The 26825-nt window shown below is 36.7% G+C and overlaps 1 protein-coding gene across 1 annotated transcript; it reads right to left on the bottom strand.

The window, feature by feature from the left end:
* Nucleotides 1–20638: 20638 nt before the first annotated feature.
* LOC143616021 (aluminum-activated malate transporter 8-like) lies at nucleotides 20639–23216 on the bottom strand. Its single transcript, XM_077088990.1, has 6 exons — nucleotides 22717–23216; nucleotides 22119–22259; nucleotides 21741–22013; nucleotides 21542–21639; nucleotides 21242–21385; nucleotides 20639–21158 (listed from the first exon to the last, which is right to left on the bottom strand). Exons 1-6 carry the CDS (start codon nucleotides 22997–22999, stop codon nucleotides 20658–20660), a joined length of 1440 nt encoding a protein of 479 aa, XP_076945105.1. The 5' UTR covers nucleotides 23000–23216; the 3' UTR covers nucleotides 20639–20657.
* Nucleotides 23217–26825: the final 3609 nt, after the last annotated feature.

Below are 26825 nucleotides of genomic sequence, written 5' to 3'. Positions count from 1 at the left end.
TCAAGCCATATTGAGTTTCATTTGGGGCCTCGTCGAGCCAGCTTGGAATGAAGTTTATGTCGAGTTCGAGCTAGTCTTGACTAGGCTTAGCTCGGCTCCTTAACAACCTTCAAGTATTGTTCCAATGTTTCCTATTGCGTCGCGTAGACACCACACTAGTGTGTGTATATGAGCATCCTTGATTGGAACTTATAACCAAGAGTTTTAAAATTAAAATAAAATGCCCCAAAGAGTAAGATGTATACACATATAGAAGCACCTAATAGGCAATCAGTTTTAACCAGAAAACTCAAAGAATCACCTAAGTACCGCTACATTTTGTCATATACCTAATCATTTGTCCTACTTTTTTTTATCTTTTGAACACTATCCTACTTGTTCTAGCTTCTATTATATGTGTAAAGTACTAAATAAACATACATTATATTGTTTTGTGTTTCAATATATTTATGTTATATATAGATAACGTATATACTAAGTGTCTTTTTAGGCCTTTGATATTTAAAATGGAGATTGAGTCACTAGAAACCTTTATAGTTGGTCGGAGATCGAAGACAGGCCGCCAAAATGGTGCCACTTTCACCGTCAATTTCTTCCTTGGTGGATCCACCTTTTTTATTCCACTTTTTACATTTTGCTTTTGTTGTTTTCTTTTCTTTTGGTTCTAGAGGATGGATATTATATCACAAGTAAAATGATGTACGACAACATTTTATAAATTTGAGTGGATGTATGACAATTAGGTCAAATTCGTAATCTGGTAAAGCAAGTTTAAGAATCATTAAAGTCAAGACTTTGTTTTACAAAAGTAATTCACGGGATAAACTTGTAAGGCCCCGATACCGGTAACCCTACTTTCGTGTTGGATTTACTCATAAACACAGTTCTAAATATCAGAGTTAATTAAAACATTTATGCGGAATATAAAACTTTCATTAAACATTACATAATTCATAACTTGTCTCAAAACATTCATTGTCTTTCACATTAAAGCATTAAAGTTAACACATCACAATCTTCAGATGCCAGATTCTTGTTCAGTGCCATGTGTCTCCTCAAGCGAGCTGCCTCATCCTACTCACCTGCGTGCATACTAAAAGTCAGCTACGCTGAGTGAGTTCTAGATAATCACGTAATCATACCATTTACATAACGTTATATTCATACTTTCATATTTTCATACTTCCTTACTTTCTTACTTTCATTCATACTTTCATACTTTCTTACTTTCTTACTTTCATATCTTACGTTATAAAGAGCACTACGCCCTACATTCCTCGAGTATTGTTAGGGCTCGGTACCCTCCTTCCTCGAGTATTATTAGGGCTCGGTACCCTCCTTCCTCGAGTATTATTAGGGCTCGGTACCCTCCTTCCTCGAGTATTATTAGGGCTCGATACCCTCCTTCCTCGAGTATTATTAGGGCTCGGTACCCTTTTCATAACCATACAACCATACATTATCATTTCTTTCTTTTATTATCCTTATCACATTCATACACATAAGCATACATATCATACTTACCTTAACTTAGCATTACAACCTGACAGTACGTGCAATATCCGAAGATCGTTCACGTACCATCAAGCAATCATTCACACATATCACATCATTCACATAAGGCATACACTTATCTCTTAGGATAAGCGTATTAACAAACATATTGAGTATGCACACAGCCCCGAAAACATGACACATAAATGGGGCTAGAAACTCACCTGGATCCTGTTACGCTCGCCGCTGATCGTAATTCCTTTCTTTAACTGGGCTCGGCTAACTGTATAATATTTACACATATCAATTAACTACTGCTACTCGTTTGTATTTCTATCTATATATGACCCACAACGAACGGGGGTCCGGGGGCAGCGCCCCTGGCAGCGGGGTTCTAGGGGCGGCAGCCCCTAGCGGGGTCCAAGGGGCAGAGCCCCTGGCTGGGGTTAAGCTGCCAGGTCAGCTTGGAAAAATTTTATTTTCGATAACTGCCTTAACACATTTTCCATTAGGTTTTTAATTTATTTTATAAACGAACTTCGCTTCAGGCGAAGTTAAACCTTAGGCGAACTTGGAAACAGCTTGGTTCTGGCTTGATTCGATCGAATAGGAACACGTTCGATCGAATAGACACACGTTCGATCGAATAGACACACGTTCGATCGAATAGACACACGTTCGATCGAATAGACACACGTTCGATCGAATAGACACACGTTCGATCGAATAGACACGCGTTCGATCGAATAGGCACACGTTCGATCGAATACAAAACTCATTCGATCGAATGAGTTGGAGACCATTCGGTTGCTTCCCTATTCGATCGACTGGACTTGTTCGATCTACACATTCGATCGAATGGACTGATTCGATCGACTGGTTCGATCGAATGAGTCTGATTCGACTCCTTCAAGCTGGCGACGGAGAAACTCACGGGTTTTCCAGATTTTCCAGATTTTTGACCCAAAAACGAAGTTTTTGACATGGAAATGTTCGGGATTGAAAGGGCTATCGATTCCTAGTACTTTTAAACACAAAAGCTTGCATTTTGACACCAAAACAAGGCGGTTTTTGACCCGAAAACTCAAGTTACGTTTTTGCTCGATTTGAGGCCGAAATGGTTATGAAAACGGATGATTTTCGAGAGGGACTTACCAAAAACGACTAGGAACAAGATTGTGAACTCGGATCGGCGATTTGAGAACTTTCTCTCTCTAGTTTCTCTCTCTAGAATTGAGAGTGTTTGGGTGGGTGTAAGTGAAGGAAGATGGTGAAAATGGTGGATGTGTCAAGAAATTTCGTTTATATACTACGGGTTTGGTTAGGCTCGGGTTGGCTTCCTACGGGTCGAGACAGGCCGAGTTCATAAAATAACTAAGCCCAAGACCCGTTCCTTACTCGACATTAAATAACTAAAACGTGAAATTACTAAACATAACTTTCTTTTATTTATCAATATAAAAATTTTAGGATGTTACAAGTCTTCCTCCCTTAAAGAGGTTTCGTCCCCGAAACCTAACTATTACATAAACAAACTAGGGTAAAACTTGCGCATCTCATCCTCGACTTCCCAAGTAGCATCCGATCCCTTGCGGTGTTTCCATATCACTTTGACCAAGGGTATAATCTTGTGACGAAGCTGCTTCTCCTTGCGATCAACGATCTTTATCGGTTGCTCGATGTAGTTCAATTGCTCATCAACCTCGATGTCCATTAAGGGCACGTGAGACGTGTCATCAGCTAGACACTTCCTCAGATGAGAAACATGGAAGGTTGAATGAATTCCTTCTAACTCATCGGGTAAATCCAGTTTGTAAGCTACTTCACCCACACGCTTTACAATCTTGAACGGTCCGATGTACCTCGGACTCAACTTTCCTCTTTTCCTAAAACGGATAATCCCCTTCCAAGGCGAGACCTTAAGCATCACATAGTCGCCAACGTTAAACTCAATTGGTCGTCGCCGCTTATCTGCATAAGACTTTTGTCTGTCTTGAGCGGCTTTCATTCTTGCTTTGATCTGATCGAACTTTGAAGACGTTTCCTGAACCACTTCTATACTTCCCATTTCCTTCTGACCAATCTCACCCCAACACACCGGGGTTCTACATCGTCTACCGTACAGCATCTCAAACGGTGGCATACCAATACTCGAATGGTAACTGTTGTTATAGGAGAACTCTGCCAGATGCAGATGATCATCCCAACTTCCACCAAAGTCTAAAACGCAAGCACGTAGCATATCCTCAAGGGTTTGGATCGTCCTTTCAGACTGTCCATCGGTTTGAGGATGATACGCCGTACTGATGTTCAACCTCGTCCCCATAGCTTCATGAAATTTCTTCCAGAACCTCGAAGTAAACCGTGTATCCCTATCAGACACGATCGATAACGGTACTCCATGCTTGGTTACAATTTCTTTAATGAACAAGCTTGCTAACGTTTCTGACGAGATGGCCTCTCGTATGGGCAGAAAGTGAGCACTCTTGGTCAAACGGTCCACAATCACCCAGATGGTATCATGTTGCTTAGCTGTACGAGGTAGCTTAGTTACGAAATCCATGGTGATGTGTTCCCATTTCCACTCAGGTATCTCTAGCGGTTGCATCTTCCCATAAGGCTTTTGGTGTTCGGCTTTGACTTGTAAGCAAGTTAAGCACTTACCAACATAATCCACTACATCGTTCTTCATTCCTGGCCACCAGTAATCTCTTTTCAGGTCTTGGTACATCTTTGTAGTTCCTGGATGGATTGAGTACCTTGACTTATGAGCTTCATCTAAGATTCGACTTCTAAGATCACCATGGCGTGGGATCCACATACGGTCGAACCTTGTCTTAACTCCATGAGTGTTTTCCATCAACTCATCTTGCTGACCATAAATCCTTTCTTTCTTTACTAACCCTTCGTCTACTAACACTTCTGACTGCACTTTGATGATTTCTTCAAAAAGACTTGAGTTCATGATCAACTTGTATGACTTCACTGTTGCAAGGACTTCCTCATTCTTACGGCTTAACGCATCAGCGACCACGTTAGCTTTACCGGGGTAATACTTAATCTCACAGTCGTAATCCTTTATCAATTCTAACCATCTTCTCTGCCTCATGTTCAATTCTTTCTGCTCGAAGAAGTACTTTAAACTCTTATGATCGGTATAGATAGTACACTTAGTACCGTACAGATAATGCCTCCATATCTTAAGAGCATGCACTACAGCTGCTAACTCCAGATCATGCGTCGGATAAGTACTTTCATGGACCTTCAACTGTCTAGACGCGTAAGCTATCACCTTCCCTCGTTGCATCAACACGCAACCTAACCCTTGATGCGAGGCATCAGCGCAAACAACAAAATCCTCATCACCATCGGGTAAAGTAAGGATTGGAGCTTGCGTGAGTCTCTTCTTCAATTCTTCAAAGGCTTCTTCTTGAAATTTCCCCCAGCTGAATACTATTGACTTTCGGGTCATACCGGTCAGCGGTGCGGCTATCTTGGAGAAACCTTCGATGAATCTCCTATAGTAGCCAGCTAACCCTAGGAAGCTTCGTATATCGGTCGGATTTTGCGGAGTCTTCCAATTCGTTATTGCTTCAATCTTAGCTGGGTCCACGGTAATCCCCTCCGGATTAACCACATGACCTAAAAATTGCACTTCTCTTAACCAGAACGCGCACTTCGAAAACTTGGCGTACAACCTCTCTTTCTTCAGTGTCTCCAATACCTCTCTCAGATGCTCAGCATGGTCAGACTCATTCTTTGAATAAATCAGTATATCGTCAATGAATACGATAACCGACTTATCCAACATCGGCCGACACACCCTATTCATCATGTCCATAAATGCTGCAGGAGCATTGGTTAGACCGAATGACATTACGAGGAACTCGTAGTGTCCATACCGCGTTCGGAACACTGTCTTAGGGATGTCTGCCTCCTTCACCTTTAGCTGATGGTAGCCTGATCTGAGATCTATTCGTGAGAACCAACTTGAACCTTGCAGTTGGTCAAACAGATCATCAATCCTTGGCAAAGGATATCTATTCTTTACCGTAAGCTTATTCAACTCACGATAGTCTATGCACATTCTCATACTTCCATCCTTCTTTTTCACGAACAATACTGGCGCGCCCCACGGGGAAACACTCGGTCTGATAAAACCCTTGTCGAGGAGTTCTTGCAGTTGGGACATCAATTCCTTCATCTCGGACGGTGCTAGACGGTAAGGCGCTTTCGCGACGGGCTGGGCTCCTGGTACTAGATCTATCTGAAATTCTATCTCTCGCTCAGGTGGCAACCCCGGAAGATCCTCAGGGAATACTTCTGGGTAGTCGCGCACAATAGGAACATTCTTCATTTCTTTCGTCTCGGCCGTAGCGTTGACAACATACGCCAGGTAAGCACCACACCCTCGCCTTAGCAAACCCTCAGCCTTTATCATCGAAATGACATTAAGCCCAGAACTTTCCTTATCACCATAAACCGTTACCGCGCTACCATCCGATGACTTTAACCTTATAGTCCTACTCCTACATACTATCTGAGCCTCAAACTCAGACAACCAATCCATACCCAAAACCACATCGAACCCTCCCAAGGTCATAACGTACAAGGTGATCGGGAACTCATGTCCTTCCAATTCTATCTTACAGTTCTTAATCATCTTCGTTATTTTAACCGAAGTGTCACTAGCGGTCTCTACTACAAAAGTTTCGGACACTCGGCAGTCTTTCATTTTAGCGAGTTTACTAAATGTCGTAGCTACAAAACTTCTATTCGCACCAGAATCAAATAATACTAAAGCAGAAATGCCGTTTACTAGGAACGTACCCGTCACAACATCAGGAATCTGCTTGGCTTGTTCTTGGGTCAGCATGTAGGCTCTAGTTCTTGGCTTAGCTTGATCGGCATCCTTCTTTCTACTACCTCCCGCTTCGCTTTCGGTACACTCCCTAGCAAAATGACCCGTCTTACCACACTTGTAGCATGCAGGCTTAGAACTGCACTCATGAGCATAATGACCTGCCTTCCCACACTTGTAGCAAACATTCGACCCAAACTTACATTCTCCGGCATGTATCTTTCCACACTTATGACATGTATCCGAACCCTTTCCCCACCTACACTCACCACTGTGCGCCTTGCCACAAGTCTTGCACGACCTGTTCTCCCAAACTCTCGGCTGTTTGTTCTTAGGGTTCCACATCTGGGTACCGGGTCGTTTAGCAGGAGCGACCCATTTCTTCTCTTTCTTCTCATCTCCCACCACCACATCATCCGCAACCAAGTCTGCATAAACCATTTCTGCGAGTTCGACCGCAGAATCGAAAGTAGTAGGTTTACTTGTTCTGACTAACATGCGAACTCTCTGCGGTAATCCCCTCACATAACACTTGATCCTTTTTGCCTCAGTGTTGACCATATCGGGCACCAACCTAGACATTCGATTGAACTCGGTGGTGTACTCACGATGTGTCATTGCCCCAGCTTTCAAGTTTAAGAATTTCATTTCCGCCCTTTCAACCTCGGCGTCTGCACAGAACTTCATCATCACTAACTCCTTCAGATCATCCCACCTCATCTCTTTGATCTCTTCGCGGGTCTTCCTCTGCTCTACACTCTCCCACCAATACATAGCCTCGTCTACGAATGACTGAGTAGCATACCCCACAGCTTGGTCGGGGCGGCATTCGCTAATGCGGATAACCTTGTCCATAGCGGTTATCCATTGGAGAGTAGCGATTGCGTCACCCAACCCGGTCAGCTTTGGCGGGTCGCATCCTTTGAAGGACTTATAGCTGCACCCACCTTGTCCTCTTCTCCTATCATCGACTTTCACAGACTTATCCCCACTCGAGGCCCCTCTTTCACCTTCCCCATCCTTCCTACCATCACCACCCGCCCCTTCAGCGGTTCGTTCACGGCTTCCAGCAGATCCTTCGGGATTCAGGTTCTTCACAGCAGCAACCACAGCCTGAACAATGGCTGCTTGAACTGCAGGGCTAAGTTGAACTTCTTCGTTGTTGTTTTGGTCTCCTCCAGCTGCGCTTCCTTCATCTTCGGTGTGGGAAGCTTCTTCTACCGAGGGTTGCCGGACAAGACGAGGCCTGCCACGACGTCCAGCGCGACCCCCAGTTCCAACAAATTCTCCAGCTCCCGCCATTAGTATTCTACAAGGGAAAACACAAACATCATCACTCAAAGAACTATTTAGTACAAGGATAGTAAGGCTAACAGGTAATAACAGTGGCCAGTTGTGATTAGCTGATCACGTTACTTTCCGTGTCCTATACACTTCCCTTTATGAGTCCATTTGTGCTGGTTCTACTTAAGCAGTTTGTCAAATTAAACCATCAATTATTCCTGTCCCTACCGTTCACATATCTTTCCTTTCTCATTAACAAATATCTTTTAATCCTACACCATACCTTTACTGATCTTGCTTGGGCAACACATGGCATTCTTGAACTGGCATCTTCTTTCTTTTCTTACTTAAATCCCATTCTCTGTTCGAGTCTAAGCATGTAGGATGCTTAAATCTCTCGAACTTTGCTCTGATACCAACTTGTAAGGCCCCGATACCGGTAACCCTACTTTCGTGTTGGATTTACTCATAAACACAGTTCTAAATATCAGAGTTAATTAAAACATTTATGCGGAATATAAAACTTTCATTAAACATTACATAATTCATAACTTGTCTCAAAACATTCATTGTCTTTCACATTAAAGCATTAAAGTTAACACATCACAATCTTCAGATGCCAGATTCTTGTTCAGTGCCATGTGTCTCCTCAAGCGAGCTGCCTCATCCTACTCACCTGCGTGCATACTAAAAGTCAGCTACGCTGAGTGAGTTCTAGATAATCACGTAATCATACCATTTACATAACGTTATATTCATACTTTCATATTTTCATACTTCCTTACTTTCTTACTTTCATTCATACTTTCATACTTTCTTACTTTCTTACTTTCATATCTTACGTTATAAAGAGCACTACGCCCTACATTCCTCGAGTATTGTTAGGGCTCGGTACCCTCCTTCCTCGAGTATTATTAGGGCTCGGTACCCTCCTTCCTCGAGTATTATTAGGGCTCGGTACCCTCCTTCCTCGAGTATTATTAGGGCTCGATACCCTCCTTCCTCGAGTATTATTAGGGCTCGGTACCCTTTTCATAACCATACAACCATACATTATCATTTCTTTCTTTTATTATCCTTATCACATTCATACACATAAGCATACATATCATACTTACCTTAACTTAGCATTACAACCTGACAGTACGTGCAATATCCGAAGATCGTTCACGTACCATCAAGCAATCATTCACACATATCACATCATTCACATAAGGCATACACTTATCTCTTAGGATAAGCGTATTAACAAACATATTGAGTATGCACACAGCCCCGAAAACATGACACATAAATGGGGCTAGAAACTCACCTGGATCCTGTTACGCTCGCCGCTGATCGTAATTCCTTTCTTTAACTGGGCTCGGCTAACTGTATAATATTTACACATATCAATTAACTACTGCTACTCGTTTGTATTTCTATCTATATATGACCCACAACGAACGGGGGTCCGGGGGCAGCGCCCCTGGCAGCGGGGTTCTAGGGGCGGCAGCCCCTAGCGGGGTCCAAGGGGCAGAGCCCCTGGCTGGGGTTAAGCTGCCAGGTCAGCTTGGAAAAATTTTATTTTCGATAACTGCCTTAACACATTTTCCATTAGGTTTTTAATTTATTTTATAAACGAACTTCGCTTCAGGCGAAGTTAAACCTTAGGCGAACTTGGAAACAGCTTGGTTCTGGCTTGATTCGATCGAATAGGAACACGTTCGATCGAATAGACACACGTTCGATCGAATAGACACACGTTCGATCGAATAGACACACGTTCGATCGAATAGACACACGTTCGATCGAATAGACACACGTTCGATCGAATAGACACGCGTTCGATCGAATAGGCACACGTTCGATCGAATACAAAACTCATTCGATCGAATGAGTTGGAGACCATTCGGTTGCTTCCCTATTCGATCGACTGGACTTGTTCGATCTACACATTCGATCGAATGGACTGATTCGATCGACTGGTTCGATCGAATGAGTCTGATTCGACTCCTTCAAGCTGGCGACGGAGAAACTCACGGGTTTTCCAGATTTTCCAGATTTTTGACCCAAAAACGAAGTTTTTGACATGGAAATGTTCGGGATTGAAAGGGCTATCGATTCCTAGTACTTTTAAACACAAAAGCTTGCATTTTGACACCAAAACAAGGCGGTTTTTGACCCGAAAACTCAAGTTACGTTTTTGCTCGATTTGAGGCCGAAATGGTTATGAAAACGGATGATTTTCGAGAGGGACTTACCAAAAACGACTAGGAACAAGATTGTGAACTCGGATCGGCGATTTGAGAACTTTCTCTCTCTAGTTTCTCTCTCTAGAATTGAGAGTGTTTGGGTGGGTGTAAGTGAAGGAAGATGGTGAAAATGGTGGATGTGTCAAGAAATTTCGTTTATATACTACGGGTTTGGTTAGGCTCGGGTTGGCTTCCTACGGGTCGAGACAGGCCGAGTTCATAAAATAACTAAGCCCAAGACCCGTTCCTTACTCGACATTAAATAACTAAAACGTGAAATTACTAAACATAACTTTCTTTTATTTATCAATATAAAAATTTTAGGATGTTACAAAACTTGTCATGTCTATAGTTGTTAATGCTTATTTAATAAACTAGGTTATGAACCTGTGTATTACACGGATTATAATTCATAAGTATGTAAATTCCACGAACTTCTTAATAGTCTTTAACTTGATAACACTCAAATCAAGAATCCAACTACCATAACTTGTCCTATTATTTTTACACTTCTGGTCCAATAAGATTCATAGTTGAACTTCAATCATAAACTTAGGTTATGTAATATTAAATATAAGGGTGTTTGAGTCATTATTAGAATGTATATTTAGAGCCAGATATGTATTAAATAAGGTGCAAGGGACAATATGCGACATGTCAAACTGTGAACGGTGTTTTGTTGTCTAGGGTTGCAGGGCCGGCTCAACGTTTTTGGAGACCTAAAGCCTAAATAAATTATTGGGGCCTTTTTCAAAAATGATTTGATATAAACCTTTCTTCTTTACCCGGGCTTGGGACCGACAATTATAAACTAAAAGGCTTATAGTTGGCGGAGTTAAAATATTTATAGTTATTGTTGTTATTATTATTATTATTGAAGCCTCATTTGATTGGAACATTTGATCTTGGAAAGATGCAATCGTAGATTCAGTTTCCTGAATTGAAGACGTAGTCGACGCTATTAATGATTCATCTTATTTTGTTAACCCTAGATAAAATAATAATATCATTGTTTATTTAACATAAACGAAGAAGCAGGTATTCAAAAAAAATTAAAAGCATAAGTAATATAAATTATTTTTTGAAAAGATGGGGGCCTAAAAATAGTTGAGGCCTCAAGCTAGGGCTTGGGCTCCATTAACTAACTATTCAGCCGACCCTGTAGGGTTGCGTTGTTTCCTCAAACGACGTGTCTGTGTATTTATATATGTGGGTCGAACTTGAAGTCGAGGATCTATCGCATGTATACAAATTCTCCAAATAATTAAATGCGATTTGACAAATCCTAGCTCTCAGTTCACATTCATATCAGTTTATATATTTGATTTGCTACTTGAATACTAACAATTGGAATCAGAGCATCAAGTTAAGAACGAATAATTAAGAAGCATGCAAGAAAGATCACTGATAAACGGGAAGAATTTGGTTTATATAACATCAATCAAGGAAGTATCTATTCATCATCAATTGAATGTTGTTTTAATAACACGAAACAAAAACTGATGGTTACGTGTAATTAGAAAGATATGTACAAATATTGAAATACAACTTGTAAAGTTTTAGTTTTTTTATAGTTCGTCCACCAAAGTTTTTAATTATATATATTAGAACATAACTTGCAAAGTTTAAGCTTTCAAGTTTAGACGTCAAAGTTTTTATGTTTAACAGACTTTAAACACGAAATTTGATTTGAGATATTTTGAAAAACTAATATGAACCAACTTTGAAGGAAAAAAAGAAAAAAAGAAGAATCAAGTGTAATCGCATGACTTTACTTATGAAAGGTTGTGGGTTCAAGTCTAGTCTGAAGCAAATTGTTACGGGTTGAGCCAAAGGGTTTTTCCATTTGTGGATTTTCTCATGGGTGGGTAGACTGGATTATCATGTATGTTATTCGGGATAGAAGGTTATCCATTTTTAAGGTGATCCCGAGTGTCCAGTCTATTGTTTTTAAAAAATAAAATAAAATAAAGAATGATCAAGTAGGTTAGAAATCAAAAGCAAAATCAAGACGCGGATCAATACACACTTTATTATTGCAAGAGAAAACTGACTCAAAATCTCATTACAATAATTCTTTGTTGATCATGCATTGAAAGTCTCTAACCAAACTCTATATTTATAATCTAACCCTAACTTGGTGACCAAGACATTACCATAATAATCATATTACTATTAAGAAACTAAACCAACTTGTCAACTTAGATGCTTCTATATTCACCGACTTGTGAATACGGTCCAGAATTGCCAACACAAGAAACCAAAACTATGTTGTTCCTATCACAATAGGAAGATCAAATCTTGTGAGCCAAAATCGAATCATGTGTGGTACGATAAAATATTGTGTTATACGCCCAATACCTGTGTGGTATGGATGAGATCGGTACCGTATCAGCATAGAAAATAACGATACTGAATTTTTGAAAACGTGGGTATCGAAGACCTTTCCGAATCATCCATCATTATTATACCATTACGGTATTGGTATGGTACCGACACTCTTACAAAATGTTCATCTCGGTCTATATGGTATTGACACCATATTGTTATACAATTAACATATTTTGTATGTTCTCATTGTTCTGTTACCTATTAATAACCAGATAAAACAAGTCGAGGTTTAGATTGCTGCTAGAGATTGGGCTTTGATTTAAAATTTTATATTCTGAAATTCGTATGTTTTCGTTTATGATTTTTAAGGCCCCGATCCCGGTGTCCTACTTTAGCGTCGGATTTACTCAAAACACAGTCCTTATAGATCAGAGTTAATTAAAACTTTCGCGGAATAAATAAAACTTCAATCATTAGTTACAAACATTACAAACTTGTCTTTAAATCGTAACATAAAACATCGTGTTATAACATCATTTCTTTTATCATTAGATTCCAGCCATTCAATCCATGCCATGTGTCATCCTCATGCTAGCTTCCCAGTCTACTCACCTGCGTGCATACTAAAAGTCAGCTACGCTGAGTGAGTTCTAGTTAATCAAGCAACTTACCATACAACCATCACATGCATTATATACGTATCCGAAGACATGTAATCCCCTGTCTAACCTGTTCACCTTACCGCTTAACCACTTAATTGTCCCCTACGTCTTAGCCACTTGTTTACGGAAGCACATAGAGGCTTACCCTCTCATGCACCCACGTTGTGCCACTTAATAACGGAGACACGTATAGGCTTGCCCCACGCACTCACGTCATGCCACTTTAATAACGCAGGCATGTATTGTGACAAACTGAAAATTTTTCTTGCTTTTTCAGACACTCACCGCAACTTGACTCAAATTTTCGAGACGAAAACTCTTTAACATGGGAATGATGTGACACTCGTCAATTTCAGGTTAACTCCGTTAATCCAAACTCCGTCAATTCAAACTTAAGATCACTGGATCTATAACGCACATCTCATTACATTTAAACTAGGGTTTTAAATGACGCTTGACAATTACTACATGTGTAGTCTTTCGGGATTGCACCGAAACGCAAACGAGTTGACGCAAATCATTGGTGAATAAACGAAAAACATCCAAACAATAATTATGTGATAATTATGTGTTAGGCTTATGTGTTATTTGATAATATCATTTGGAACACTAACTCAAGATGCAAACAAGTTACTTTAGGCTAGAAAAGTAATATTTAAAAGTTGAGGGACCTATGTGTAACATATTATTATTAAATAATATTAATAAACCCTAACCTTCCCTCCCTCTCTCTCTATACCCGATCGGACAGCCCCCTCCCCTCTCTCTTTGCGACGGCAGCCAACACCCACCACCATATCACCTTCGTTTGATCTTGTTCTTCATAATCGGAGCATCCCACACTCGTTTCTAAGCACCTCTCACGTTCCTCTTGGTTGTTTCTGCATTTTTAAGGTATAAACATGAAACCCTAACTTTGTAAGTTATGTATTAAGTGTTTATGTGCTTGATTTTGATTAGAGGATGATTGATTATGCGTTGGTTATTGATTTTGATGATCATATGTGATTTTGAACGGTGAAAGAATGTTAAATCATTGATTAATTGAAAACCTTAGAGGGTTACTACTAATTTTTATGGTTAATGATGTTTATTGCATGTTGGAGTTATGTCGTATGCTTAGGATGCATGTTAGACGATTGTTTGTGCTTGCTGAGTTTTGACAGCAGAGATAGTTAAACTTGAACGACATGTAACTTGTTAAATATAAAAGCAAACTGAGCTATTTATAAGTCTAAAAGGTAGTACTCTTAGTCTAGTTTTCAGAAAACCCAACCACGCCTAATTTGGAGGTGTTTTGGTTGCTCAAACGATTTAAATGTCATTAAAGGTCAAAACTGGTACTGGACAGATTGTAAGTTATGTTTAGACAACTGTAACTAAATGTTAATGTGGAAATTGGTCAAGGTTGTTAACACTACAGGGTACTATGTTGAGTCTAGTTTCTATAAAGCCCAAAATTGTAATTTTTGGACGAGTAAGAGTTAACTTTTATTATTTTACAAAACTGAAGTGCAAATCTGAATTGTGAGACCTGCTGTTAGGCTTCTTTGTAATTAACATATCTCATGAACTACAAGACCAAATGGATTGGTTCCACTTTTGGAAGTTAACATGTTGAGTTAAGAACCTAACCCAATTGGTCTTGCATTAGTTGGATTTTTCATTTAACGGGAATAACAAATAACATTCTGTTGCGCATGATTTTGACTGCTGTGAGTTTGCTGTAATGATTTGATCATTGTGAGAAATCTATGAGGAATAAAAATAAAATAAAATATATTCTGGAAACCTAACTCATGTATGCTTTTGTGACGATTTTTGGTGAATTAATTGAGATGCTATGATCTGTTGAATAGAGTAATCTTTCAAGTAGAATTCTGTCTTGATGAAACTAGCTGCTGAACTTTGTGAAAATACATGAAACGTGCTAAGTACTAGATAATTGTTATGTTTTGACCAAATTGCCCTTGCGGGGAATAATTGCTAGTAATGTACAATATTAATACATGATATGTAAGTAGTGTTCACACATGTAACGTATCACGAATGTGTTTGTTGAGACACACACAATTCACAAACGAAACACGAAACGAATTTTATGCATAGGTATTATGTGCCGAGTCTAGAGACTCGATAATAGTTCCAACACTTAGAAAGTCTCATTTGTTGTTTTAGTACGCTAGTGAGGATTTTTCTGTGACGCGCATCCTTTGGTTTACTCGTTTTTGGAATTCTTCGCAAACAGTGAGTTTCACGTTTCCCCTTTTTACTCTTTTAAACGTTTTTCACTTGGGGGAGAATACATACTCTGAAACGCTTTTAGATTTTGTTATTAGATTATATATCACTTGTAAAGGCTAAGTGGCAAACGAAACAACTGAAGTCCTTCACACATCGAACCGTTTAGTATTGGATAATAGCGAGTCACTGTTGAGTAGTACTACTGGGTTTGACAAACCCCACCCAACGCTAAGCTCGACTGGAGGTCGAGTGGGTGTAATTTTGGCTAACACATTACCATGGTCGGGATTGACCTGGTGGCAATGCACATGATAAACAGTCAGCTTCGGTGTCGAACACTTAGTAATACTTGCTTTATAGGCTAGCTACCTATAGATATATAATTGATTCAACACTATCTAGTAACGCAAAACGCTAAACGCAAAACGTAAACGCAAACTCTTTATTGTATATACACTTGTGAACTCACCAACCCCGTGTTGACACTTTTAGTATGTTATTCTCAGGTAGCCGAGGCGAGCGCGCGGTATAGGATCATGCATTACTTTGAACGTTATTGCTTATGCAAACTTGTTTTAAACTATTATTATTTGGGTTCTTAAGTCGTCCTGCGTGACGCAACTTTTGGTTAAAGGTTTTACGCTTCCGCATTTATTTACACTTAAATGTTTTTCGTGGATTGAAAACTTTATTTATGGTTTGATTATAACTAATGATTCCGATCCTGTTAGTTCACACCCTCTGACGGTAAAACTCCGTTAGTAGATTTGAGGGTGTGACATGTATAGGCTTGCCCTACCACATACTATCGTCATGCCACTAACACCCTTACTAGACCCTTGCCACTTCTATCACACTCTACTTCTACTTGTCTACAGCACACTTTCTAACATTACATCATTTACATAATAACCAAGTTACATAATAACATTTACATAGGCTAATAACCACTTAGAGATCATTCCTATTGGCAGTACGTGCAATATCCGAAGATCGTTCACGCACCAACAAACATTCGTTCATAACATAATACTTACTATCACATCAATCATTATAGCATACACTTACCACTTAAGGTAAGTGTATTCACACTTCACATCGAGTATGCACACAGCTCCGAAAACATAACAAAGAAATGGGGCTAGAAACTCACCTGAACTCGGTTAAGTTCGCCGTTAATAGTTATTCCTTTCTTGAGCTGTGCACGGCTAACTGTATAATGATTACATGTATTAATTAACTATTACTACTCATATCGTATTTCTATCTTTATACACATATCGTATTTCTATCTTTATATAACCACAACGAACCAGGGTCCGGGGCAGCGCCCCTGGCAGCGAGGTTCTAGGGGCGGCAGCCCCTAGCGGGGTCCAAGGGGCAGAGCCCATGGCTGGGGTTAAGCTGCAAGGTCAGCTTGGAAAAATTTTATTTCTATTAAATGTCTTAACACATTTTCCATTAGGATTTTAGTTTATTATTTTATTCTCTAACTTATTAGCTATAACGAATTAAGCCTAATTCGTTATCAGATCACAGTCTAATTCGTTATCTAGCACATGATCTGATTCGTTATCCAGCTTCATTGTCCTGATTCATTAGCTGATTCGTTATCTAGTTCGTCATCTTTCATGATCCGATTCGTCATCTGGTTCGTCATATCATCATAAAGAATTGGACCTTTATACAAACTGGTCATTTAACGAACTGAACCCTGAACCCTTAACGAACTGGGGGTTCATTCGTTAGTTCTTCCTTAGCGAACTACTTAACGAATTGGAGTCAGTTCGTCATTTATTTCTTAACGAAAGGCTTAACGAATTGTGTCTGCTTCGTTATCTCCCCTTGATGAATGACATAACGAATTACCTTCTAATTCGTTAAGTCTCCGTTAACGAACTAGGTTTAGGTAAGAGAATGTCAGAATATTCCCTGACATTCTCTTAACCTCGTACATCATTTCCGGCGACGTCATATCCAGAAAACCGGAATCTCACCGGAAAAAACGAGATCTCAGCTATTTTCAACCGTTCTTCACCGTTTTTTCGTCCCGTTCGATCCAGGTCTGAGTTAGGGTGACCCCTAAGCTCATCTTATGATCGGTTTATACCCGTTTCCATCCGGATCTCGTGACTTTAATGGTGTAAGGTGTCGGCTCGTCATTTCGCGACTAGATCTAATGGGTTTGGACCTCTACAATATTATACTATCATTACCTCTGGTCGAAATCAATTCTTCTTCTATGTTTCGGCTCAAGAGAGAGAGAGAGAGTAGGATGGGAGAGAGCTAAGTGTGTGTTTTGGATGGTGTATGGAATGGAATGGAAATGAATGGATTAAGGGTAAATTATAGTATTTATATTATGGGTCATGGGCTTGAGCCCATGATCCATCTTCTTCCCTTTCTAATCCAACCTATTACCCATATTACTTAATCCAACACAAGCCCGACTCATAATAATTCCTACTTTATTTTATTATTTCACCACTAACCCAAGTAAACTTTTCCATCAATATTAAATAATATAATTAATATTATTTTAGAAATTTTGAGATGTTACATGATTACATATAACATCACTGAACAACATAAACGGAGATGAAAATATATATTTTCTAAACAAACAAATACGAAAAAGAAAAATTAAATGCTCGATCATATTACTTTTTTTCTTTCTTTATTTTTTTTTACCAAATTTGCATTTTCCACATTTTTGTTTCTTGTGAAGTTGTGAGACTTGAACCCCAATGACTAACATCAACAATTTCATCACACCACAAGAGATTCGGCTCATATTACTCTGATTAGGGTTAAAAGTTAATACAAACGAATAATTCCAATTTGTATTTGTTTTTGGTTGATTTACACAACTATTTGATGAGTACGGACTAAGATCATGTTGGAAGAACAAGAAGTCAATTCCCAATATGTGAGTGGATTATTTTTTTGATATTAGTTAGGTCATATTTTTTTAAAAAGTATAAATGGGTCGCATGTTCCTCGATCTCTTTTATGTGTTCATGATGCCGAAATAGTATATGATACTTTAATAGCCAACTTTTATGTCTAGGTTCACGAATTGCTTAATATTGCAACTTTGTACCATGTATATTATTTTGATATATAGCCTTTTAACAAAATTTGGAAATGCTAATACAAAGTGAAAGAAAATATTAGTAAGTTCTTCTTGCCCGATGTCATGGGAAATTGATGTGGTGGGAACTTTCAACACGTATCTATAATCTAACTTATTAAGAACGTCTAAAAGTCATTTACGATACCAAAAAATACTTTATTTTGAATAGAACTTCATTTTCAGTAATGTTGAGAAAAACAATTATACAGTGTTAGAGTTAATTTATGCGATACGACGGGAATATTGGTACCTACATTCTGATCTATCACGTCCGAAAAAAATTTACGATACCAAAAAATATTTTTATTTGAATATAACTTCGCTTTCAATAAAATATATACCGTAATATTGAGAAAAAAAGGTAAACATAACTTTTTATTTAGAATTTAAATATTTTATGTTAAAAGAAGTTGATTTTATTTAACTTTAAATGTACCATTTCAATCGCTTTTCTTTAATTATGTTGTGATATAAATTTTATTTAAACTAAGCTGTATTAATATAATAACTTTTGTCTACAAAAGGTATCGTTAAGAATATTCTTAGCCCGTCCCTCATCTTTATCTCTATAATTACATTAAAAAAACATTATTTCGAATGTATAATAATATAACTAAAGCATTTAATATTTGATTAATTATGCTCTGTTTATGTTCAAATACATGTATTAAATAGAAGATAAAAAAGAAAAAACCAATCGTAACAACATATTCAAAGTTATATAAAACTTTAAAAGGTATATTCAAAGTTTTTAGTAAAATCTGGTAAGCATACAGTAGCCTTGACAAAGAGGGTTTTGTTTAATGCAACAGGCCCAAACACTCAATTTGCAACGGACTGGAACAACTGGGTACCCAAGAAAGTAAACGTGTTTGTTTGGAGAGCGAAGAGAGATAGAATCTCGACCCGGGTTGTATTACTTTACATGAATGTACAGGTGGGTTCAAGTGACTATGTATTAGTCTCAGGAAACACCAGACCATCTCCTCATGTCTTGCCAAGTTACCAATCGGGAATTGGAGCTTCATTAATTAGTGTGAAACACTACCTATTTTTGTGTTCTCGGTTAGGGATTTCCTATTGTTACACAAAACGGTTCCGTTAGAAAATAATAAAAAGAACGCTCTCTATGGCGTCATTATGACGGCTTGTTGGTGTGTTTGCAAGACAAGAAATAAAACTACTTATGAGTGCAATGTTATCACAATTACAGGATTGTGGACGAAATAAAGTAATGTTTTCTTTGGATAAAAAATACTTCGTTTAAATCAATATGTTAGAAAGACTGATGTAAATTCTCTTTTAAAATTATTATTGTATTTGTAGCTTCTTGCTAGTCGTCGTTTAATAAAGTTGCGGTAAAAAAATATACTAAAGGTAACACTTAAATAAATTCAAATAGAAAATAATTACAAATAACAAAGTCATTTATGAACAGTGAACTCATGAGTCATGTACTCATCACTTCATGGTGCAAAGTGCATACATCTTTTTTCTTTTTGTACAGCCAACAACAAAATATATTAAAGAAATCAGCAAGAAACTGAGCAAAAACACCCACCAAAGTACAAGTCAAACAAAAGCAACTTCAAGAAACTAACACAAACAAAACAAACATGATCAAATCAGCACACCAACAAGAACTAAAACATCAAAAATTAACTACTCAACAGTTCTTTACACCATCTCTCCCATCTAATAGATTTCCGCTTCGATCACTTCATTCTCATCCACCATTTTCTCACCCGGTTTTATCAATCTCTTAAAACATCATCGTCTCCTTCACACGAAACAAATGACTTTTAAAGGGACCCACACGAAGTTTTCTAACGGGGCTTCCTAGAAGACCTTCTTATAGGGCTGATCATTTTGTATGAAATGAACCGACCCGAGAACCAAAAATCCAGTAAAACTGAAACCGAGGACCTGACTTCTGATGCCCCATTCGGTTTATGTCAGTCCCGGTTCCAGTAAGTCGGTTTCGGGTTTACACCAAGACCGTTTTAAAAGGATGGAAAATTGGGAAGGGAACTGAGGTAACTAATCCGAAGAAATTCCGGCCAAAATAAGCGGGCAGCACGAAAGAGACATTTGACCCTCTTGAATTAATTGTTGCAGTTGAGACGTTAAGATGAAAAATAAAACCATATAAGTTATAACAAGAAGGACCAAAAATAAATCCTAGAGCAATATTTTGAATTCTAAACTTGATGCAGATATTGTCGTTAAAATACCGTGTATAAATAATAATAAAATTCATTAAAAAATTGTCACTTGACACATTATTTTACTTGAAAAATTCATCTGAAACAAATCGTTGGTCATAAATTATGAATCCCATCATGACATAAAATGGTTAGGATTCATTTGCTATTGCTATTATTATTAATTAATTATTATATGTATAGTCCTTATAGCTGGTTGATTTCTCGTTTGCTTTTATCAAGATCCATTTTTTGTGGTATTTCGTCATCTGATATAACTTTAATAGTGATCAATTCTTGGTCATTTCCACCATCAACAGGTTTTATAGCCACACCGCGACGACGCGAGTGTGGCTTTCCAGCTTCATCTGATGTCATGTCTTTTGGTTCTTTGAAATGGGCTTGTTTAGAAAGTTCTTCAATAGCCTCGGATATCTTCTCAACACACTTTATGATGTCGATTAGTATTGATGTGACTGCGATGACTGGTATGGTTTCTAGGATGTTGTCTCGTTCGACTGCCATGGACTTTTTTAATGTGACATTGAGGTCATCTATTGCCTTTTTGCAATTTTCTATATGAACTGCTGAAGTAGAAGGTTGCGTCATTAGGTTCATCGAATTTCCTAATTCTTTTAACGTTTTTCCTACCTCGGAGCTCATTTTCATGCAGGGTTCTTGAACTGTTATTTGAAACTCGGATGTTACCTATTGAACAATATTAAGTTATATTAGATCAAGTTATATATATAGTATTACATATATATCTTAAAAATAATATTTGATCATACTTCATTTTTTGCATCGAGATATCCACTAAGAGCTTCAATATGGTATGCGCATTGACGTGTATAAACTCCAATCTTCAAGTATTGTTTCCATGGGTGATTAAACCTAAATTTTCCATGTCCTATTTCCCACCATGCGAAATTTGCCTATTTTCAAATATAGTTCATTAAAAGTTGATCAATAACTAATGGACTTATGTACATTAAATGAACAAAAGTTTTAGCTTGTCCGTACATACATGCATACATATGAGATACACATGATTTAAAAAACAAAATATAGATTATATAAAGTATGCTAACCAGTGACTCTTCGGTGACTTTAGAATTTAGAACACTTTTATATGCAGAAAGAAATGATTTGTCACCTTTAGAAACTCTATAGTATTCTTCCCCAAATCCTGTAAGACATTTGTTAATTTCTATTGATGGAGGAAAAATTGTAATAAACTAAAGAAATTATGGAAATATGTTACAAAAATGTATGTATATTTAAACAAACCTTCTAAGAAGCTTGCAAGCTTTCCCAAGTTAGTAACAATGTGTTTATGAAGATCTTCACCGGCCCACACAGGAAAAACACACATAGAGATGACTACACAAGTAGCACCACCGAAAATGATTGTCAAAAATCGTTGGTGAGCCAGTTTTATAATTTTATCAACTCGATAACCCGAAACAGATACTAAACTAAAAGTGAGTATGAATATCAGGACCCCATAATCGTACTTCTTTTTTATGTTGGGGATGAATCTTGAAAAAGTGGCAGCAGCAACTAGGAAAAAAATTCAATAACAATTTCAGAATTTAATCAACATTAACCATAAAGTATATCATGTATCGTTTGTATAAATATAAGAGATCAAGTTAAAGATTTTACCTAATAAGAAAACAAGTAAACCAAGAACGATGGGTTTAATGGTTGGCCCGAATAGGCTCCCAAATGATTCGGCGCCGACTCCTAATGCACCAGCTAGTAAGGTTGCAAAGCCCCTATTCATGCCTTTACTCAAAGTCGCACCTAATGAAACACATGTGAAATAAAAACAGTTAGGAATTAGGATTATTGCAATTACATCGACGACGACGACTAATTTGTGACACTTAAAAATCAAACAGAACATTTATTTCAAAGATCATGAATGTGCATTAAAATGTAAATATAAGTTTTTAGGATAATCGTCAAACGGATTTAATCAGATCACTCTCTCATGCAAGTTAATTTTGTCTTATTTGACATTTAATGATTTCTATCTTTTTGTAACGGCTATTTGAATCACTGCTCCATCTAATCATCTCCAATAATTCTTATATGATATCAATAAGTTTCAAATTAAATGTAAGTAATTTTATTTTATTATACCGAACAAAAGCAAGTCAAAACATGTACATGCTCACTGACTTCATGTATTGAACTATATGCATTTGTATTTGGTAATGTACACGAGTTCTTATTGCGGTATAATTAAGTTGCTTACCCACAGTGTACTCGAAAACAACAACCACGGTCAAGATCGCCCACATGCCGGCATCACCCATGCCATCATAGAATGGTTGTAGATAGTAAATCATGGAAACCAATGTGATGGCTAATGCCACTTTCAAAGAGTGTATAATCCTTCTCGGATCATCAACCGCGATGTTCTTGATATTGGAGGCAAAATCAACTATGTCATGCTTGATCTTTGAAGGTGAGGTTGCGGTTTTAAGGCAAGTGAAAAGGGTGGTTAGTGATGGTGAAGAATCATTCTCCATGGCCATATAGGAGGCTATGTAGCAGCTGATCTAAGATGAGATGAGAGATAGCTTATCAAGTAAAATGAGGTTGGCCTGATATATATATACGTAGGCTGAGTTCTCAAATTCAAAAGGGTGTTTTGTATAACAAAACAAATATTAATGAGTTTGAATATACAAACATCCTTTTTAAAAAGAGTGTGAAGAAATGAGTATAAGTCTTTGAGATAGTGGTACATGATGACCTACCAACTAGGTTTAAATCCTTAAAAAAAAAGAAAAGAAAAGTGTGTTATATGTGTTCCAAAAGAAATTAAGAGTGGTATAAAATGATTATTATGAAAGATAATAAATCATAGACTAAACACTGAACAAAATAACAAGGTTTTTGTTTTAAAGGCTAGATATATTAACAAAGAAAAAAAAGTTAGCTTGTAAGCTATATGTAATAAGCCTGAGCATACAAGAGACAAGAAATTACATTAGTCCCTACAACTAAAAACCAACACCCTAACCAAGGATCATCTTGAGAGTGGACAATGTGGGCGTCCCGTCGGGACACGTGCTTTTCAGTGGCACAAAAATTTTGATATAATATATATTTTTATAATACGTGAACACTTTATAGTCTATTTAATATGTCATAAATTCATTCTAATATCATTATTTTGTTATTTGTTATGCTTATTACTATAACTTTAACCGTCGGTCAAAAAAAATAGTTTACATATATAGTTCGTTAAGGATTAAAGGGCATAATTTTCGGGTTCGGTCGGGGTACGTGAATTCTCAGGGACAACCCTAACCCTAGCTACAAAGCAAAATTAACGAAATTGAATATACACAAATCTTTCAGTCCCAACACTTGCTGCTTCTATTAATAATATAGTGTTTTATAATGCAACTAAGAAATGAAAATGTTAATTAGTGTATTTGTTTAATTAAATCTTTGAGTTATTCTAGCTTGTGTTTTATGAGTGCTAATTAACAACCGTAAATATTTTATTAGTAAATGTTAAATGAAAAATAATATTCTCTAAACCTTTTATCCAACCAATTGTGTTTTTAAGACTAAAAAAATTTATGAATTAATTAAATAAAACTAAAATTTAAGTAATTATAAAAAGGTTAATGGATATAAATAAAAACTTTATCATGAAAATATTTTAAATACGTGAAATGCTTTCAAATACGTACGACACAAATTACAATTTTTTCTTTGATTTATAAATTTACCATTAAATTTATTAAATTCGTATGATAAAAAAGACTGTTCTCATTTCTTTTTGCTTGTGGTGAGTGGAAGTCCAGATTTTACCTTTTGAATATTTTTTATACTAAAAAAATAAAGTGCTCTCGCATAAGTGCATAACCCTTGCAAAAGTGTTTTATTTTAATTTAGTTGTGACAAATAAAAATAAAAACTATCTATGTTTTATATTAAAATTTCTGATTAATTTTAAATAGTTATTATTTTGAAAAGAAATTGTAAATAAACAAATAATATTTATAAATAAAATATTATTTTGATAAACTGTTAATTTATAAATGAGTTTAATAATTGCATTTATTTTTAAAAGACTAGTTCTACAAATAATATTTGAAATGAGTTATGTTAGGTTCCAGAAGAAGATTAATCTGTTTTTATCAGTTTGGAATTCACAATTAAACAAAACATAGAATTTAAGTGAACGATGTGCATAACATGTATATATAGTGAAAGTAGTGCTTATGCCAGTAACGAACTCAGGAAAAACTTCACAGGAGTTGGAAGAGGGTCGGTGCCAAACTTTTATAAAGATAAAGGTTCATCAGAATTTTAACATATATTTATCTTTAAAAAATAATTTTTCACAGGGTCGGCCAACACATACATCTTTGGTATAGGTCCGCCACTGGTTGATGTATCGTGTATGCCCGTACAAGATAAAACACGAACACGAAACATGTATACATGCACATGACATGAAAACTTATTGTGCACTTTTTCTTAAACACGAATACAAACTTGTTAACTAATACTATGTATACACGATAAGACATGATAAAAGTACTTATATCTCCTAGCAAACAAACAATTAATTAAAGCGAACCAAATGCATATAACTATACTCGAATCAAAAGAAGGTTTGATTTGGATTAAGTAGTTAAGGTACAATACATATTATATTATTATATTTTTAGTTATAAAAAAATCTAACCAGGTACTAACAGGTACTTAATATGTAAAACGGGTATTTACTTGTTTAGACAAGAAAATTAATAGATCAATTTGTGTCTACATGTTTCGTACACGAAACTTGTTAAGACCATACATGATACCTGTTAAGGTCAAGTATCCTTATGTCATGTATTCATGTATGTGTCCAAATTGCTAGCCCTAAGCGAAAGCAAGAAAACAAGTACACAGTTACGTACTTCTCAAATAAGAAAATTGATCAAGGTTTGAATGTGTGCTACTAACAATTAGTTACAACTGTGCCCTTATAAACGAGAGTTTTAAACTTGACAATTTAAAAAATTTTAGAAATTATAAATTAGTTATGGATCGAATATCGAAATTTAGACATTCAATAAAAATAAATACGTAAATAAGTGAGAAAATATCTGAGGCTAAATTTGGAAATGTTTATGTTATCAGAGGTAAATAATAATTGAAATAAGAAAGAAACGATATTTGAGAAGAATCGGCATAACAAAGAAACGATATTTGATGAAATTTTAAATTTCAAAAAAACAAAAAAACATAAAACATTACAAATAAATGAAATGACTTGGTATTTGAGAAGAATCGGCATAACAAAGAAACGATATTTGATGAAATTTTAAATTTCTCGTTCTTATGGTATAGTAGCAGAAATCGTAAATGTAATATTTCTAGGATCGAGTGGCTTAAGAACCCTCTATTGTATTTGTAATGTTTTATGTTTTTTTGTTCTAGCTACTTGCTAGGACTGTTTTTATTTATTTTTATAAAATACCGCCTTTTCAAAAAAAAAATAATTGAAATAAGAACAATCATGAAGAACACACTCAATCTTATTGAAAACGCAATACAAGACATCAGTAGCCAAATGCTCAGGGCTTATTCACAATTACAAAGAACTATGAATAACAAAAAATTATCGATAGAAACGATCGAACTGAACCAACTAACTAAAACCCTAACCTTAGTATATAGCAACCATACTCACAATCAATTAACAACCCAGTTTCTGATTTTACACCTTTAGTCCCTTAAGTTTCTTTTGTAGTACAAACTTGAAACTACACTTCAATAAATCATCACTTAGATGTTTCCTCGTAGTCCCTTTTAACCTCTATACTTTGTAACAACTGTTTGACTTGTATTGACCGAGCAATAACATCAACATTTTAAAATTTGTAAGAATTGGGAAAAACGTCTTCACCTTAATTGATGAAATTTGGGTCTTGTTGTTGGATAACATGAACAAGAGAACATAAACAAATAGCAGTAATTTTCAGATAAGAAAATTAATCAAATTCTAAATGCGAAAGATGATTACAAAGTTACACTACTAACGTCGAGTTTTAAATTTCTTAATTTTGAAAAAAAAGCTTGAAATTACAAATTAATTATTTAACATTGCGAGGCGAAAGAAAGAAAACACGAGCACCTAGAAGTAATTATCAAATAAGAAAATTGATGAATGCTAAGGCCCTCCGTTGTGGAGATGTCAAAAGCCCAGTCGCCGGCCAAAGCCCACAACACCACCATTATCACTTTGGCGCCAAACCCATTTTATCTTTCAATTCCCTCCCATTAAAGCCGTTCTTTCTATGAGTGAGGTCCACTTCAAACTCACGAATCATATGCAAAAACACATAC

The sequence above is a fragment of the Bidens hawaiensis genome, unplaced genomic scaffold (assembly GCF_021521415.1).
Source record: "Bidens hawaiensis isolate Kalapana, Puna unplaced genomic scaffold, B.hawaiensis_p1.1 tig00045333_1, whole genome shotgun sequence".
NCBI classification, from domain to species: Eukaryota; Viridiplantae; Streptophyta; class Magnoliopsida; order Asterales; family Asteraceae; genus Bidens; species Bidens hawaiensis.
This window is presented reverse-complemented; position numbering and strand designations above follow the sequence as displayed.

Bases quoted from the DNA above. Each gene is read 5' to 3' on its own strand.
- LOC143616021 (XM_077088990.1), bottom strand. From the start codon at position 22,999: ATGGCCATGGAGAATGATTCTTCACCATCACTAACCACCCTTTTCACT. The intron at 21,386-21,541 runs GTTAGCATACTT...ATTTGAAAATAG, and splicing joins AAGTCACCGAAGAGTCACTG to GCAAATTTCGCATGGTGGGA. The intron at 21,159-21,241 runs GTATGATCAAAT...ATTGTTCAATAG, and splicing joins ATCTCGATGCAAAAAATGAA to GTAACATCCGAGTTTCAAAT.